The 16,362-nt window shown below is 39.2% G+C and overlaps 1 protein-coding gene across 2 annotated transcripts in view; it reads right to left on the reverse strand.

Annotated features, from left to right (window-relative positions):
• The window catches only part of NOX4 (NADPH oxidase 4), a 113,183-nt gene that overhangs the window by 84,766 nt on the left and 12,055 nt on the right, over window positions 1-16,362 (reverse strand). For both annotated transcript variants that reach the window (XM_017735992.1, XM_008634937.2), the window contains exons 4-10: window positions 15,810-15,907; window positions 13,931-13,958; window positions 11,283-11,355; window positions 6,682-6,762; window positions 2,577-2,805; window positions 433-597; window positions 240-302 (exon numbers count right to left, since the gene is read on the reverse strand). In XM_017735992.1, coding sequence (XP_017591481.1) covers window positions 240-302; window positions 433-597; window positions 2,577-2,805; window positions 6,682-6,762; window positions 11,283-11,355; window positions 13,931-13,958; window positions 15,810-15,907 — 737 coding nt within the window. The remainder of the gene's footprint in view (window positions 1-239; window positions 303-432; window positions 598-2,576; window positions 2,806-6,681; window positions 6,763-11,282; window positions 11,356-13,930; window positions 13,959-15,809; window positions 15,908-16,362) is intronic.

Genomic DNA, 16,362 nt, shown 5'->3' on the forward strand with positions numbered 1-16,362 from the left:
TTTCACTTATGGATGACTTTGAAAAAAGTTCCCATTATCATTTTCTCAACAGCAGAGAAAATTAAATATGTATTGAGTACTGTCACACAGAATAATCATGCCATTTCATATTCATTGGTACCCTCATAAATGAAACATGAGCTCTTCTGGTGAGAACTGTCACCTTGAAAGAAACAAAGACCGTTTGCTTACCAAATATAAATAAAAGAGAAAGAACCGAAAAGAACACTACTTCTTACCATTGTAAGAGTGAATGGATGGCTTTCCAGGGCGGACACTCTGGGACAGTGGAGAATAACATACTGAAATAAAACCACAGAAAAGATACATTCAAAGCATTCAGTGATGGGCTAGTACTTACAGAGTGATAGTCATCCCTACAGACAATCTCATGAGAAAGCAGAGTGATTTTTTAGAGGCACATTAACTCACCTGACCAGGCCTTGCTTCAAAGTCATCTTTCATCATCCTGACTTCAAGGACATTGGAGGGGTGGCTTATTACTGAGGTTATTGTGACTGGTTTATTGCTGCGGATGTAGCGGTACAGCCTCTCCACACAGTACAAGCACAGAGGTCCAGAAATCCAGAACCAGGTCTAAGGGAGAACAAAAATAGGTTACCTCAAACACTTAACTTTCTGTTTTCTATTTTCACAACTACATGAGTGCTTGCAGGATCTCACTTCACATCTAACATCCACGCCTCTCTACATGCAGAAACCAAGAGTGTTCTGAAGCCTTAATCAGTCTAACCAGCAGCATCACCCACAAGCACAAGCAATTTCAATCATAAAACTCATCAGGAAAAAAATGCCAATGACCTCATTTGCTACCACATTATTCTGGTTTTATGTAGTTAGATTGCAGCTGCTTTCAGCAATGAAAGACACAGTACATACACAGAGCAGAGTACTATACAGCTGGTTAACATTTATGGGAAAACCCTGTCTGACTTGCAATATCATTTAACTTATTACCTTCTTATAGTCATCTCAGGTTCAAGTAAAAACTGAAGAAAGCTGCATTCTTGTTCTATAGAATTTATGTTGATATTAAACTAGTGTAAAATCATAGACAACAGAAAGAAATGAGCACTTCTGAACTGCAATTCATTTTCTCCCATGGAAGATGTGTATGCTAGACAGAAAATGCCCTGGAAATGCCCATTTCTCTACACTGATTATATGGGGAGTCCTGGGTGACTACTCCAGATGGAGACATTTGCAGCTGCTCAGCTAAATCCCATCCTAAGAGTCAATTACCAATAGCTTATGGCAGACTTATGTACTAATTACACATCTGATCAGTCATTGGAGCTGTGGCATTGAAGTGCCCTCAAACCTCATCTATCTTCCCTCCCTTCCCAATTTCTGATGTTACACATAAACATCTCTTGCTACTAGCAGAGTATTTACTTCCAGCAAAAAAGCCTTGCAAGTCTCAGTACCTCACAGACTTTTTTTTTTTTTTAAACTTGGTATCACAATATTTCCAAATCCAAAAAGTCCTAAGAAGTGTTTCAAGGCTGCCAGGAGAATATTGAGTGGCCACTTCTTTCCATGACTCCTTTCCCATAAATGGATCTAAAGCAGGCATCTTAAGCCCCAAGAAGACTCCTTGCTGTCCTGTGGGTCATGTGGAGCCAGATATACACTGATGCTTGTAATTCAGGAGTACTACCACAACAAAATACCAATCCAAAGAACTTAGTTGGAGGAATTCAATGTAGAATTAAGTGTTTCTCATTATGATTACGTGCTCCATAGAAAAAGGGTTCCCACTGCAGCTAGTAAGGGACAAAAAGTTCAACAGGGGAAAAACAATAAACTCCTGTGGGGTCTGTTATGGGACCATATTGAATGGTGGCCCTTGGACTCGTGACCTCCATATTTGCAAGCTTCCTCAGGCTACTTGCCAGTAAAGCCCAGATCATCTTTTCTCAAAAGAAAAGAGAAAATTTGGATGAAGAAAAAGCTGCTGCCACAAAACACAAAGAAACAAAAGGAAAATGGAAAACAGAAAAAGAAAAGGCTTTACTGTCCCCACTGTCATCATACTCATTTACCCATGCCACATATAAAAACAAGCCTGTCTGCAAACAACAGACTATAAAAGCCAAACCACAACCAACTGCAACCCAGAAATGAGTATTAGGACTTGCATCTGCATGGTAAAAAAGAGAACAAATGGAGCTTGATTATTTCAATTAACTACTGCCACACAATGCTTACAAAAGGACATTATGAAATGTTATATAAATGTTTGCTCTGAAATGCGACACTAAAATCACATTTTTAGCAGGATCAATACATCTCTTACAGTGTTGTTCAAAAAAGAACATTACAGCCAATCTCTTGACATTTTTTTCACCCTCCCTGTTCTATGCACCACATTGTAATGCACATCAGGGTTAAATACAGATTGTTTTTTCCCCACCAAATCTTTGAATGTCTCGAAAGGTTTTAATATTTTCCATTATTAAAACATCTGGTCTGGAAAAGCAATAATTAGCGGTTATGGCTGACTGAAAGGCTTGGCATGGCTTTTAATACCTGAAATGTCGGATCATACAGACCTCTGGGAAGTGCGACTGGAACTTGGGCTCCTCGGAACAAACTCTCACAAAGCTATTTTGTACAAAGGGTTCTGGTACTGGGAGGTCCTCTGGGAAGGGCTCAGTAGTATAGTCAGGAAGCAGCTCTTCAAAAGCCTTTGGCACAGTCAGATTCTGTCGGAGCGTTTTGTTAGGATTAAAGCAACCAGGAGGGTGTTCCTCTAAGTTGGTCTGGTACTTGAGCACTCCCCTACAGAAAAATAAAGATAGTAAAGACGCTGAAGTAACAGTAAATAACAAACAACTTACCTTCATTTGGAGAGGACTTTGGAAAGCAGTCACAAGCCTCCTCTTCTGTTAGAAATTTTATTCCGTTTGCCTTAAGGACTTTCAATGAGATTGAAGCTTTGCAACAATAGAGCCTTCTGTCACTAGAGGCAAGGTTTAACTTTTCCAGCTCACTTGGCACTCCCCCACTGAACAGCCTCAAGCTTAACACTGCTTGAAAGGGGAAAAATATTGGGGGAGCCTTCAAAAAAAAAAAATTAAATAATCACATTTCCAATTCAATCACAGGCTGTTTTCACTCATCCTCCCTACAGTCAGCAAGCCCTGTTTTTAAGGCAATCTTATAGCAGAAGTGGCCTAAGCTGCCAAATCATAAACTGCAGGAATGTTCCCACTACTTGGTGTCTATCAGGTTTGCACACAAATAAATAGAAGGAAAAAAATAGCCAAGGAACCTTCCTTGCAAATTATTTTATGGGGTTCATCCGTTTTTTTTCCCCCCCTCAAGTTAAGTTAAATTTACAGTGAAATGAAGTGAGAACTTTGAAGCTGCAGCTAGAAACACTGAAGAAAGAATTGGAAACCTAAGACACTCTGGGATATCTCAGGACATAAATGAAACATTAAAAATAGGGAAGAACAGATAATAGTAGTAATAAAATTCCTCAGAAGTACTAGTTGTCTTCAAATCTAGCTTTGATGACCGTAAGACCAGAAGGAAGAATATTAAAAAAAAAAAAAAAAAAAAAAAAAAAAAGAAAAATAATAAAAAAAAAAAAAAAAAAAAAAAAAAGCTGAATGACACCTGTAGAGGATGGTGCTGGGTGGGAAATGAGACATACTGAGACAATGCCCTCTGAGTGCTAAGCCTTGTTGTGAAGGCTCAGCTCAAGTATGCAATCAAACATCAAGGACATGTGCTCCCCCCTCCTCTCCTCAACATACACAAAGCAGCAGCAGCAACAGAGTTTAATTCAGAAGAAAGAACTAGGACATCTGCAATATCCCCAACCTAAATGGGCTCTGACAGGCTGCTGGCAATCTTCCCTACCAAAATGCAGTCCTGACAGCTAGTAACAAGCTTCCTACATGGTCCAGTGAATCATGTCAGCTTGGAAGTTAAGCCTGCTCACTCTTAAATTCCACATCTGACCCTGGGAGAATCGTTTGGGAAGTGTCCTTGCACCTACACCCATGCTTCTGCCTGCATTTATTGCTCAACCATGCCTATCGCTTGCATCTGGCATCACTGCTGGTCACCACATACTGGCAAAGTGACAGATACCCATAGCATTCCCTGCTCTATAAATATTATGGTGCCTCATGGATTTAGCTGGAAGTCAAAGCCCATGCAATATTTTTCAAGTGAACCTTGTGTGTATGCCTGCCAGCAACTCCCACAGCTTCTCTGTTCTCAGCACATCCCGAGAGAGGATTGCCTTGAGAGTAGCTGCAAACACGAGCATCCCCTCCAGTGATCTCTAGTTTATTTAAACTATTACAAACATGCTAACTGAGTGGCAAAGCTGCCTGCTAACAGAAGCTCAGTAACTCCCATTTCTGAAGCTGTCAAGGAAAAGTAAGCCTTACACACCGAAGATCAGTGCCCAGAAAGGTTGAGTTCTGCACTGAACAAACCATTAACATATGACAGATGAATCACAATACTTTATATATTGCTGAAAAGTGGTTGGCTACCTGAATAAGAGGATACTGTAAGAACATACCTACAACAGTTTGAAACAAAACAAGAATCCAGCAATACCATGGAAATACTTTACTCCTAAGACAGGTAAAACCTCACTCAACCTGCCTGCACAGTCCAGCCACAGGAGATGCCTTGCTCTGTACAGCAACTGGCCATGCATCTGCAAATCTCTAAGACATCCCACACAGGAGTAATTTGGGCACCTAAGAATGGTTATCTAAGCTTTCTTACATCTCAAAACAGATCACAGAATTATTTAGGTTGGAAAAGACCTCTAATATCATAAAGTCCAACGATTAACCCAGCTCTGCTGTGTTCTCCACTAAAACATGTCCCTAAGTACCACATCTACACATCTCTTAAATACCCCCAGAGATGGTGACTTTATTGCTTCCCTGGACAGCCTGTTCCAGTGCCTGACAACCCTTTTGGTGAAGAAATTTTTCCTAATGCCAAATCTAAATCACCGCTTGTGCAACTTGTGGCCACTTCCTATTGATCTTATCAATATCACTAATGGAGCCAGGAATCAGTCCAGCTCACCTCAATGTAGATTTCTGAAACACAAAATTAGTTGAAGCATCCTTCAGGCTCCATTGGCTGTATTTATGAGAACTCATTAGACCATAATGGGAAAGACACTGAGAAAACATGTAGAGACCTACATTTAGGCAGCATTTTAAAGTTGAACTGACTCCCACTCTCCATGACTCATTCCTCTCCCACTTCTGACACTCAGTTCTTTCAGATTTGCACTGAATACCTTTGTAATTCTATACTAAGGAGGCTGTGTACCAGAATATGCCGTTAAATGCTTGGTATATTACTGCCGCCTTGGTTTGCAAACTTGGTAAATGGAATATGGTTAGGAAAACAAAGGTAAAGGATAATACCATGAAGGAGATTAATTAAACTGGACATGAAAAATACCCCAAAGGCAATCACTGGAACAGATTGCCTAGGGCGGTTAGACGATCTCAGTCACCAGATGTTTTAAAGAAGTTAGACAAACACCTGTCAAGAATAATTTAGGGAAAGTTCATCCTGGCCTAGGATGGGGAGAACAGGTTAGATCCATCTTCCCCAGCTATAAACAAGTGATAATGCCATAGGAAAAAAAAAAAAAAAGCAAACCAAAAAAACCCAAATAAACCCCTAAAAGAAACAATGACCCAAAAAAAATTCCCCCAAGACCCCCAACAAACTCACCAAAAACTGGAATTGTGTCCAGGAGTTTCAATTGTTTTGAACTCATTATTTCTCAAGCTGCATGTTTTATTCAGCAACGTATTCCTACTATGTTCTTGCTAGGTCTAATTCCTTTTCCAAGTTTAAGCAGCAGTGCTCAGTGTCACACATTCAAGCACCCTGTGTTTCAGTAGGTATTTGATGACATGGAGAAAAAAACCTCATTCAAATACACCTTCCCTCCTCTGCACTCTGCATCTACATCCACAGACGAAACTTCAGAGATGTTAATGGAACAGATTTTCACAGAATCATAGAATAGTTTGGGTTGGAAGGGACCTTTAAATGTCATCTAGTCCAACCCCCAACCCATGCAGACATATGTCATAAGTTTTGGAAGATGCTTTACCTTGCAACAGAGCTCAGTTTGTTTGTGCCTGATACAGATCTGACCATCAGCTTCATGGCACATAAACACTTGTCTGATATTTGTGAGAAAAAGAAGAAAAACTAGCAAATTTTGTAAGCAAAGAGAAAGAGGTAATTAGGGAGAGGCCAATCCTTTCCTCTTCTTCCGAGTCAAAAAGAAAGGTAGAAAGGAAAATGCAAGGGAAGCAACTTTGCTTCATATTCTTGTCTCAGCAAACAGGTAAGAGAGGGCAGAAAAAGAAACAATGTTTTCTTCATTTCTCACTAGACACTGGGCAATGGAAATGGAAAAGGAATAATCTCGAAAGTGAAGAAGTTTGTGCTAGCTGGCTACAGCACTCACAATTCTCCAAGCTACAACCTGATCTTTATTTAAACACACACCAGAGGACAACAACTTGTCCCAAAGTTGGCCCACTGTGCTCAAGCGAGCTTGGGAAAAGCAGCAATCAAGGAAACTGCTCTTTTCTGGTTGTGCTTCAGGAAAAGGAACAGTATTTTCCATTTACTTACCCAGAAACATGCAGCATCAGCAGCATATAGAAGACAAAGAAAAGGTTGTGTGTATACCAGAAGATGTCATAGTTTGAAACCCTGAAAAGAATAAACCATGGTTCAATGCTGTTTCAGCTCAGATGGAATCACTGCTAATTAAAAGCAGACCTGTGCACACAGGACATCATTATACACTGCATAGTCATGCAAAATAGTCAAAGCCCAGTATGTTTTCCCACAGGCACACTGTACTTGCACACAATTAAGTGTTGAGAAGAACAAGTGACTGGCACAGAAGTAATAAGCTGAGATGGAGAGTTAAGGATGTAGAAGTACAGAGCCAGCCAGAGAACTCTTCTGAAATTAAGAGACATAGGTCTTTCATAGGTCCTAGATAGTCTCTACGAGATCCTTACAGCTGGGATAGTTCTTCCACCTCCAGTCTCAAAACTCAACCTCTTTACAGTGAGTGTGACCTTGCATTCTCCCTGCCCCAATACAGTTTAACGTGTCACTAAGGCTGTAACACACAAAGAGGTGGCATGGACAGCAGCAGAAGGGCCAGTGGGAAGTGTAAAAAACTTGTGAGGGTATAAAGTGGAAGGAGATACAGGAGGAACAGGACCTAGAGCAATGAGACAACAGGAGCACACAGGCAGGAGAGTTTCCAGGGCAGGAGGCCACATACATTATGGCTCTAGGACTGACGGTTTTGGGAGGAACAAGAACATTAACACTGTGAGATCAGGAGAGGTGAAGAGCACTTCCTTTCATCAGTAATTTGTTAGGCAATATGAAAAGAAGCAAGACCAAACAAAATAACCATCTGGAATGGTTTTGTTTATTTTGTTCTAGAGTAAAATAGTTTTTTCTAGAGTAAAATAGTTTTCAACAAACAACAACCAAATGACTAAGAAAATACCCTACTTCATAGCACACAAACACACCTCTCACACTACACACCATGGTAGGAGAGTCCCTTCTAAAACCCAAAAACCTACCCCCATTCATAAACCAAACCAATTATTAAATAAAAAACATCTTTAGTTCTGAGAACATGGTTTAAGAAGCTATCCCTCTGACACAGATAACTTTTTGCAGATTTTTTTGCTCTCCTATCTCCTATGGTCTTCTATATAACTGCTCTTCCTTCAAGACAACTGAAGCATATACTGCATGTATTTCCGTCAATACAGAATTTGTTTTCTTTCTCAAGAGAGGAAAAGCAATTTTGATAATACAAGGGCTACCAAAATGAAATCCAAACAGGGAAAGGAACAAAGAAGGAAGCAAAGGAAGGAATAGAGCAACAGCAAGGCTCTGAAATCCTCCCTCCACAGTGCCATTCTTCCCCCAGTCAGCACTATGTTAACACTGTTTCCTCCTTGAAGCTGCTCAAACCTTTTCTAACTCCCCACACCCTGAGAAGCATTTCCATGAAGTCACTCATCAGCATCCGTGAGGAGTTGTGGGAGTAATCATCAGCAAGAGGAAAATAAGAACAATGGTATGCAGAGTGCAAGCAGAATTGGAAGGCACAAAGAGAGCAAAATTTACCCTCTGGCCCAAAACAGGTCACAGAATCCTAGAACTGGACCTTAAAGATCATCTAGGCTAAACCCCCATACCATGAGAAGGGACAAGGACAGGTCTTGGAGCTCTGGTTTAATTTGGTATCATACTACAATACCAAAAGCTGCACACTGAATTTGTTTTATTGGCTCTTGAACACCTTTTTCAGAATGCACCAATTTTTCAAAATTTCAGTGATGAAAAGTCTATCCCTGGACTGCTTCTGACATGTTGCTTTCAACAGCTAATTATTGTCACTGATTAAAATTACTGTACACTTCTTGTCTGAAAACGTCTAAATGTCAGCTTCCAGCCTGCTGAGCATTTTATTCTTCTTTCAGCACTCCTACAGATACCTCTACTATAAAATCCTTGTTCCTCACATGTATCAAGTTCCCCTAAGCGTGAGCAAGCCCTCTGAACTTCACCTCCTTAAATTATACAGGCGTGTAAATCCTTGAACCTCTTACCATGAAGCGTATTTTCCAACAGTGCAATAATTATGCATTTCCTACTTGTATCCTTGAACTGTGTACCCTACAGATACATACAGTATTCCAATATAGTCAATAATCTTCCTATACACACATTTTTATAGCTCTTCAGAACATTTCCTTTTTTTTACATTCCTAGGGCTTAAAATAGACACTATTCACAGAATGCATGCATTTCTTAGGAATGTGAAGTCCTGAAAATTTGAAGTAAGTTGAATATTTAATTTTGGTTAACCTACTTTAGAATTTTGCAGATGAAGACCTGCAAGAGTTAATTTACTGAGAAAGGTAAGGGGAATTTATCATGCTTTAAAGGGACACACTAAGCAGCACAGTTCTGGAAAATTTTTTTTTAATCCTGTTACAGACAGTTTTGAAAAGGAAGATATATGTGGTAGTTAAGAACATGAAATTGAAGACTAGAATATTTGGTTACAAAAATAGATGGCATTGCAGAACCTTATCTTTTTATTGTTCTTTTAAATACGTGACTTCCAAATCTTAAACATTGTTAATTTTAAAGTTGGCAGAAATGTCAACATTTATTGATGGGATTTATTGTGTTTTCTGGTAACTTCATAACCCTACTGAAAACAAATAATGAACACAAAAATGTTGGTCTAATTCTCAGGTATGACATGGCAAAAATTTAGAAAATTTTTCAAGCAATAATCCTTTCCCCCTTTTAAAACATTAGCAGCTAATTCAATCCTTCTAATACTTATTTGCACAGTTTACTGAAAAGGCATGAAAATAGAAGCATTATCATGCATAGAACAATTTCAGGAAGAACATACAAAGGAAGAAATCACTAAGCAGGTCAGTGTGCAAGAGCAGATTAGGGATGAAATCCAAGACTGTAACAGTCTCTGAAATATATTTTACAAAGCTCAGTTTCTGATAGAGAGTGAACATTTACAATTAACTTTCCTAAAACTGCACTGTAAGCTCAGCCATGATAGGGCACGTGAGAATCCACAGGGAGAGAGATTGAAAAGGGACAGAGATGCATGCAGCAACTTGTTTCCTTAGGAGAAAACGCTATAATAAAGACGAGCTTGATCACTATGCCTGAAGGAGAAGCCAGGACAAAATTTCCAAAGAAGAATTATTGCTAGAGTAACAGGAGATGCAGATTATCTCTTTCAGGGCTTTGATTCTGCTGGCTAGATGGCAGAAAGCTGGGAAAGTATTGGCACTTACACTCACTGTGGAAGGAACTAACAAGCATGTAACTTCAAAAGATGTTGCATGAACCCCAAAATTATTTCCAAGAATGTTTACAACTACATATATTTTTCTATGTTTCCCAATCACTAATACACTATGTTTTTCTAATTTAATATGGCCTTGAAGACAGGACTTTGTTCTGGCTCAATGCTGCAGAGCAAAGTAATTGTTTTATTTTTCCATCTTCCCAAAACTGTCTTTCTTTTGCAAGTAGAGCCATCTGTGTGGACCATGTAATGTGCAGCCATGCTGATATGTCATGCAGCAGCCTAATCCTGCACTTCTGTAGCCTACAGTGCCTCACAAAAGTCTCAGCCCTGGAAGAAGCCTTGTCTACTGAAAATGCACAAGTATTTGCTGAACTACTTTCTCAAATCACAGGATAACATTGCCAGGTAACACAGCTACTCAGGAAAGACAGATTAGTTCAACAGAGTTCAAAACCACTTATCTAACTCACATGTTAATGGAGCACCAATAATGTTTGAGGATACATAATAAGTGTATCTTTCCATGTTTGCTGAATTGAGATGATGCACTTACATAAACACCCTGTGAATTCAACTTCTGTAAAAATGAAGAGGTTATTTTTATATGTTCAGTTGCAGAACCCAAGCCTTAAAAAGACTTCAACATTGGGCTAGATCCCCCAAGGTACCAGTCATTCACAGGTACTATCACATGTCAGAATGTCAACTCACTGGAGGACCAAACCTTTAGAAATCCCAGCAGCTGCTCTGAGCCAATACTGCATTGCTGTTTGGTATAATTCACATTAAAAAGAGTACCTCTGACAACCAGAAGCAGAGCTTTTAAAAGCAACGTTCGACTTCAGTAGCATAATTTTGTCTGTTTGTTTCATTGCTGATAGTTTCAGGTTTTGGGTTTTTTAGGGGTTTATTGGGTTTTTTTGTTTGGTTTTTTGTTACCTTTTTTTTTTACAGTGTATTCTTACAATTAATTGGTGAAAATAATTAAGATAAAGATAACATCTTATTTTTCTTCCAGTGGACTTAATTTATGCACTGGACAGAACTTCCCATATGCTGAGTTTACTGTCTCCCTGTACAACCAGGAATAAAAATACTATTTAAATTTTTAAAAGTCCACATTTTTAACCGAGCACACTCATTAAATAGTTTTTTCAGAAGGCAATTCAATCAGGTCTTGTAATAGTTTTAATACAAAATTCACTGTGCTAATTTTACTGCAAGCTAGGAAAAAAATAGGACAAGAAAACTGGTATTTTTAACACTCTAAGCAGTAGGAGAATATGATTACTGAAATGGCATTTTTCAGCATAATGATCAGATTACATCTTACCTGATGGCATACGTGGAAGCTGTGCACATTAGGAATAATACTAACACCATAATGACTCCAGTCAGACCTGGAACTAAAAAAGACATAAGATAGCTTACATTTGAACTGTGAAGAGGTATACTTGTCTACTATGACCTTTTAAGAAAGTGGAATTAGACACACAAATCATAATTTAATCAAACTCTTGAATGTACTTATGCCTTGAGGACAACTCATATACCAAACCAGATAGGAAAGATGAGTTCTTGTGTAATTCCCCACCTTCCAAAGAAAAATACCCTTTTCCTTGCATTTCACCATGCATCACAATTTCCTATTTGTCTTTGGTCCTGTCATCTTTTGCTTGTGACATCTGTGTCTAAGCAGGTAACTAAGAATAAACACTGTTTACTTGCAAGACTGACTGTACAAGTTTCTGTCTCTTTTTTATTCCAAACACTACACTCTGTTGATCATGACAATTAAAAACCTGGTCAGGGACAGAATTTCAAGCAAATCAATTTCTATGCAAGCTGTCACTACAATTTTTTGCCAGCCCATTTCATTCTGGAATGAGGAAGAGCCTGAAATTACTCTCCATGGCATTGTACCATGCCTGAAATTGTTGCCCATAGAGCAAGGTCTGTGAGAGTGATCTGCAGCCAACACTTGGGAAGGAAAGGTTAAAAATATTAATGATTGGACTCATCTGCTCAAATGAAGACTTGTACCAGAACTAGTTTATCCTCAGCTCTTTTTTAAGTCAAAGGAGAGAATCTCAAATCTTATCTTTTTATAAACTTCTCAATACCCATTCATTGAAAAGTCTGATACCCAAAATCTGACACACAGCAACTCACTCCTGTTTTTACAGCCCTACAATCAATGGAAGTTCTCATGGACTGCGTAAAAAAACTTGATTTCGCTCCTTCATGGAAAGATTGCAATTAAAAGGAGTTGCAATAAGAAAAAAATATGCATTCTGTCCACTGCCTCCTTCTTAATTTCTTTTTTCTCAATCTGATTTGATGTGTAGCGTGCAATGAATCTTCCCTCTGACACAAATACCTCCAATGCAATTGCAGTACAGCACTTGATCCAGCTTCCTACACTGCCACTCAAGCCAGAGGTCACCTTTTATGTCCAGTTTTTCAATTATCTTCTCCATCAAACTGAAATCACTCACAGTCTTGCCCCAACTTATCAGTGCATTTTTACTGTTTCCTCTGCCCTGTCCCTGACTCTCCTCCACTAAGTATAATCTTGAATACTTGTTCCTCCCACAGTCTCACACCCTTATACAAGGAGGTTCTTTCCTGGACTGATCTGAAAAGCCATCATCACTCTATAAATCCTCCTGATTCCTTATTCCTTCTGTTCACTGTTTTGAACTATCTGAGAAGAAACCAGAGGTTTTTTAATTATTTGCACAGCTCCCAGTGGAGCAAAATCTTGGTCCCTGCCTGGGCACTCCTTCAGCACAAATAGTACATGTTACTAACCAATCATTAGGACAGGGAATGAACAGATTAATTTTAAACTTAAGATTACTTAGAATCACTGCTTTTTACAACAGTGTACTCAAATTTTTGAAAATGCAGTATTTTAGTGGCTGTCAGAGGGTAAAAGGCTTTCTACCTCTCAACTAGAGAGCTTCCAACATGTCCCCACAAGCCAGGACAAAACCTGATTGGACCATTCACTGCTCATTCTCTATCCCAAGTCCTTCTCCTTCATACAAGATATTAAACATAATCCTCAGTTGCTTGGTTTGATTCTCCTCCCTTCCATCTTTAATTCCCCCTTCTGCCAGTTACCTTCTTTCAAACCACCACCACTGATTCAGTACCTACACCCATCACCCAGCCTGCTTCCAGTTAGCAGATAACTCTGACCTCAGATTCTGTCACTTCGCTTTCTCACTTCCTCTACTCTCAACTGATCTAAACCCTCCCTAGTTCTTTTGGGGAATACTGTCGTGCCAGCTGCTAATTCCAGCACACCTATTGGGATTGACAAACCTAGAATCATTGCTGTCTATTCACGGATTCGATCTGACTGTGCCCTAAATGCTACCAAGTCGGGATTTTTGTGTTTGATCCAAATAAGGAAGAAAGTGTGATGGCATCAGGAATTTTATCTGCTTATGAAGTGCTACAGCTCAGTCTGATGCCTGCCCCTTCATACTCAAACACTGCTCCCTTCTAAATTCCTGCAAAAATGTCTTTGTCTATTTATCCTTTATGAGTCCTGCAAGCCTGATTCCCATGTAACAGTTTCGATTGCTCAGAAACTCAACCAGACCTTAAACAAACCAGCTGAAGCAAAAAGACTGCTTTCCTGTTATGTTTCTTTTTCTAGAAATTGGATCATTTAGGAATTTGGTTTTAATGTTACGGAGAATCTCTGTTTGAAACTAATGTTTTCTGCTGACTCATCTGTACAACAACAGATTTGAAGATGCTGCTTATCCTGCTACTGGGTTTATGTAACTCCTGCTTCCTGACTATTGGATAAGCAAACCCAGGTTATATTAACACAAATAACACAACTCCAGATTGCTGAGATACAACAAATGGAGCATGCCGACACAGGATCAAAAGAAGTTTTGTTTGCAGTGTTGATGAGAAGCAGCAAACTTTTCTCATTCAGTTTTGCAAAAGACTTACCAGTTGCAAAAAGTAGTTTCCTCGGGTCCTGAAAAATAGACAAGCAAGAACAAATAAAATCAGCATATGGGATTTTATATCTACATGAATAATGTGATAATAATAAGTAGCCCATAAAGTTCACACATTTTAAGACATAGAAAGCAGTAATGAATTTGGCATTTGGTAACAGTTTACATTGACTGCAATTCAACATGAACTGAACCTTTAGCCTTTGCATTCCCCCAGCAAAGATAACTCTGATCTATAATTTTGGATTCAGATAATTTTACAGATAACTGTTTTATTAAAGCTCAACTTTACTCAGTTACCTCATTCCTTTGGGAGGACAGAGTGGAGCAGAAGAGGGAGAGCTTTTGAATTTAAATGTAAGACAGGAGGCAAGCATTTTACTGCCAGCTACATAACCAAGAGATTAGCACTGAACCCTATTGAAGCAAGACTGAACACAAAGAACCTGACATGTTCCCATGTCCGTCACCACGTGTGAAAGGAAGAGGGGATATTTCAACATCAGGTAAAACTGCCTCACTTTCCCTGATCCTATACTTCAAGAGGTTTTGTCTTCACTGCTCGGAAAAGTTTTTTATTTAAAGCTGCAGTAAAATGCAGTGAGGGGAGATGTTTTCATACAGGACAGGAAGAATGAAGTGACCCTCTTTCTGACCTCATCTGCATCCAGATGTGTGTACCCAAGTAAAGATGAGAGTAGCATCCAGACTATCCACCACAGCTAAAAAAGTGATTTAAGTGGAATTCAAGTACAAAAGTTCAAGAGCTACTAAAGTACCTAAAATTCTGGAGTTTTGACCCTAGAGTTCCTAAAAAACTTGCTATTGTCTCCATTTTCTATTGCAAAATTCCTAAGGCTGCTTAGTAGAGGCTTAGAACCCTGGCACGTTCTTGCCTGAGGCAAGCTCCTGCTAAAGTTCCTGATGGAGCTAAGTATATCAGACCACTACTAACACAAGCAACACACAGCTCAACCCAGAAGCTCAGCACAATAGTTGGTGTTGGCATGTCTGTCTGCCATTGAATAGCTTGGTGATTAGATCATTCACCCAGGGAATGGAAGACCTTGGTTGCTGGTCCTTATGAGCCTGGACTGAGTCAAACTCTCCTTTTCCAGGAAACAATGCAGCTGGGATAGGGTCATTCTAAATATCTCCTAATGAAAATGGTAGAAAAGAAATGCAGACTCAAGACTAGAATGAACACAAACATGAGGGAACTTGATTGTAGCCCAAGAAGAAAGGGTGCTGGTCTCTGGTCTTGCTTCTAAAATCTGCAAATATCTCTCCAGTGCCAAATACACGAGTAAGCACCTGGCCAAGAGACTAGGAATCTGATGTTCCTGCAAGAGATCTACACTACAGTCAGAGAAGACACACAAATCAAGTATTTTGCAAATAAAAATCAGCTTCCTGCCCAGTTCATGTAGATAACTAATTCCATGCTTAGCATATATCCTCATATTTGCATTCACTGCAGCTGAAAAATGCAAAATCAGTTTCAAATATCACTGTATTTTAAATACTGGAAATGCAGAACAAATGTGCCCAAAAAGCAGCAGAAATGTGTCAACCAGGCCCACCCAAGGAAGAGAGAGAAGCAGAAGAGAAGCAAGAACAAGGTGCAAGGTGAAAGTTTTGATGATTGCATTCTCCATCTAATAATCAAACAGGACTGAACCTTGCTGGCTTTAATACATGCTTTGTCCAGAGAAAGAAGTAAAATCCACAGGAATCCACACAATGGTGAGTTTTCAGTGCAAGAAACAGCAGCACTGTATAGATCACACAGTGGCACTGAATATGCAAACATTCATATATTTAAATTATATGCTCAAAAGCAAAATATGAAAGGACAGTTGGCTCACCTCACCACGATAGTTTGCTGCATTTAGGGTCACAAATTCTTCATTGTAGTTCTCAGAGAAGTTAAGAGCATTCACCAGATGAGCAGCAACATGTATGACTAAAAAAAAAAAAAAACCAAAAAAAATGAGTAAAGCTGAGGCTCTCTAAACAAGTGCTGGATGTTTCCCGTGGCCACCCAGATGCCAAGCTATAATCATATCACCTGCATGAGATATACCAGGGACTAAAGAATTGTTAATTGTTTTTCTAAAGTAAATCAGCTTATAAATATTAATGACAGAAATCTGTATGTATTTTAGGATTTTTTTTAACACTACAGCAATAATTTCTGTACTGCAATGCTTCAGCCGAGAGACAACATTCAAAGGTATCCAGCCAAGGGTATTTCTTCTTCACCAAACTGGGTAGTTGTCTCCACTGCTCCCTCCTCTGCAGGTAAGCCTGTAGTACCCTGCTTTTTCATTTAAATTCCTTAGGCACAATGAGGGTTCACCTGGAATGGCAGATTTTGACCTGATCTCACATATCTGTCTTCTAAGAAACTAGCATTTT

Source organism: Corvus brachyrhynchos, unplaced genomic scaffold, assembly GCF_000691975.1.
Source record: "Corvus brachyrhynchos isolate BGI_N302 unplaced genomic scaffold, ASM69197v1 scaffold44, whole genome shotgun sequence".
In the NCBI taxonomy this organism is placed as follows: domain Eukaryota; kingdom Metazoa; phylum Chordata; class Aves; order Passeriformes; family Corvidae; genus Corvus; species Corvus brachyrhynchos.